The 1,866-nt window shown below is 67.4% G+C and overlaps 1 protein-coding gene across 1 annotated transcript; it reads right to left on the bottom strand.

Moving 5' to 3' along the window:
• Positions 1–212: 212 nt before the first annotated feature.
• Positions 213–1,387, bottom strand: EMIHUDRAFT_468795 (hypothetical protein). The gene is made up of 2 exons (XM_005780379.1): positions 934–1,387; positions 213–633 (listed from the first exon to the last, which is right to left on the bottom strand). The coding sequence occupies exons 1-2, from the start codon at positions 1,318–1,320 to the stop codon at positions 445–447; spliced, it is 576 nt and encodes a 191-aa protein (XP_005780436.1). The 5' UTR covers positions 1,321–1,387; the 3' UTR covers positions 213–444.
• Positions 1,388–1,866: the final 479 nt, after the last annotated feature.

The following is a 1,866-nucleotide window of genomic DNA, read 5'->3' as shown; positions in this document are numbered from 1 at the left end:
GGGGTGCCGGCCCTGGAACGGCCCCCGGGGGGAGGGAGAGGGCTTCGGGGGAGGGGGGGATCCTACCCCGCCCCACCCGGAAGGGGTGGGGCAACGGTGGGCAAAGGGCGGGGCAGCCCTCGCGACCCCCCGCCCGGACAGGCAAGCAGCAGGCCTTGCCTTCAGAGTGCAGCTCCCAGTGCAGGTGGGCGAGCGGGCGAGCGGGCGAGGGGTGGCCTTGAGCGGAAAAGTGCTCTCGACCACCTCGATGCGAGATCAGCCGAGATTAGCCGAGATTGGCGGAGATCGAGCGGAGGCGTGCTCTCGACCACCTCGATGCGGCGCGCCATCATGCGGTGCAGCCCTGCGGCAGGGAAAAAAGAAAAACAATCCCGCCTCAGCTGCGGCCCCCCCACTCGAGTAGTGTCCGCCGGCCAGACGGCACCGTGCGCTTGCCGGCGTGAGCTAGCAGAGGCTACGCCGAGTGCGCGCTGCCCTAGGGTGCCGGCGTGCCAGTGTGCTAGCGTGCGACGAAGTGGAAGGTAGCGTGACAGTGCGCGGCAGACCGTACAGCAGCGCCGTCAGCAGGAGCGGGGTCGACCAGTACCCGGTGTGGTGCAAGTAAAAGTAGGCGAGCGCCGTGAGCATCAGCGCCTGGCCGGCACACCTCGGCTGTCACCTCGGCTGTACCTCGGCTGTACCTCGGCTGTCACCTCGGCTGTACCTCGGCTGTCACCTCGGCTGTACCTCGGCTGTATCTCGGCTGCACCTCGGCTGCACCTCGGCTGTATCTCGGCTGTACCTCGGCTGTATCTCGGCTAGGCTGAGCATCCGCGCCCGGATACCTCACTCACTCATCTGAGGACACTGCTTCGGTGTGATAGTGCTAGCGGTGGGCGGTGGCTAGAAGAGCGGATAGTGCAGCAGCCAGGGAAGGGGCGGCGGCGAAATCGCCTGCACGCAGCGGCTGAAGAGCCGCGACGCGAGCTCAAACTCGAGGAGGATGCCGTCGACCGCCGTGTTCATCGACCCGTCCGGCCCGCGCAGCGCGAGGCCCGGGCCGAGCATCGCGATTGTCGTCGTCCCGAGCACGATCGTCAGCGCGAGCGACATGGTGCACGTGAGCCCAGTCACGTACAACACGCGGGCGAACCAGTGGGCCTCCTGGTAGTAGTCGCGCTTCGTGTAAAGGAAGCTGAAGTAGGCGAGCCCTCCGATTATTGCGGCCACAAAACCGACCTGGCGGCAGTTCTGCACGTACAGCTCGAGCTCCGTCTCGCGGATCGCCAGCAGCTTCACCTTGGTCTGGTTCTCCAGCCGATGCTTGTCAGCGATGAGCATGTACGTCGGCCCGCCTGTCGCTCGCCCGGCGTCGAGCCTGCAGGATCCGCGAGAGCCAGCAGCGCCCCGCTTGTTAAACAAAAGAACTCTGTCTGACAACGGATCGCGAGTAACGGGTTTGGCCCATGCGCGTGCTCTTCCTCTTGCTCGCCGCGCGCTCGGGAGCCGGAGTGGCGGGGTCGGAGCTGCTGCAACGGCGCGAGTGGCCGCGAGGGGTGGTGCTGGGGCTCTCCAGAGAACGAGGCCACGGCGCGGCGCTCGCGGCGGCGCACGGGGCAGCTTTGAGCAGTGCAGCGCCTCAACAGCAGCTTCAAGCAGTGCAGCGCAACGCCAGCTACCTCTCCAGAGCTGCGCGGCGGCTGGCGGGCCTGTGGGAAAGTGCCGGGCCGCGTGCTCGGAACGCACACTCGGCTCGCTTGCCGGTGGCCGAGTCAGTCTGGATGGCGAGAAGCGCCAAGGCCTTCCCTGCATTCTGGGCGCTGCCCAGCAGTGCGCAGTACTCTCGCTGCGCCGACGGGCGGCCTCGATGCGGATTGCCGCGAGTGG

This window comes from Emiliania huxleyi (genome assembly GCF_000372725.1).
Source record: "Emiliania huxleyi CCMP1516 chromosome Unknown EMIHUscaffold_217, whole genome shotgun sequence".
In the NCBI taxonomy this organism is placed as follows: Eukaryota; Haptophyta; order Isochrysidales; family Noelaerhabdaceae; genus Emiliania; species Emiliania huxleyi.
Note: the sequence above shows the minus strand (reverse complement) of the source record. Positions and strands in the feature narration are given on the sequence as shown.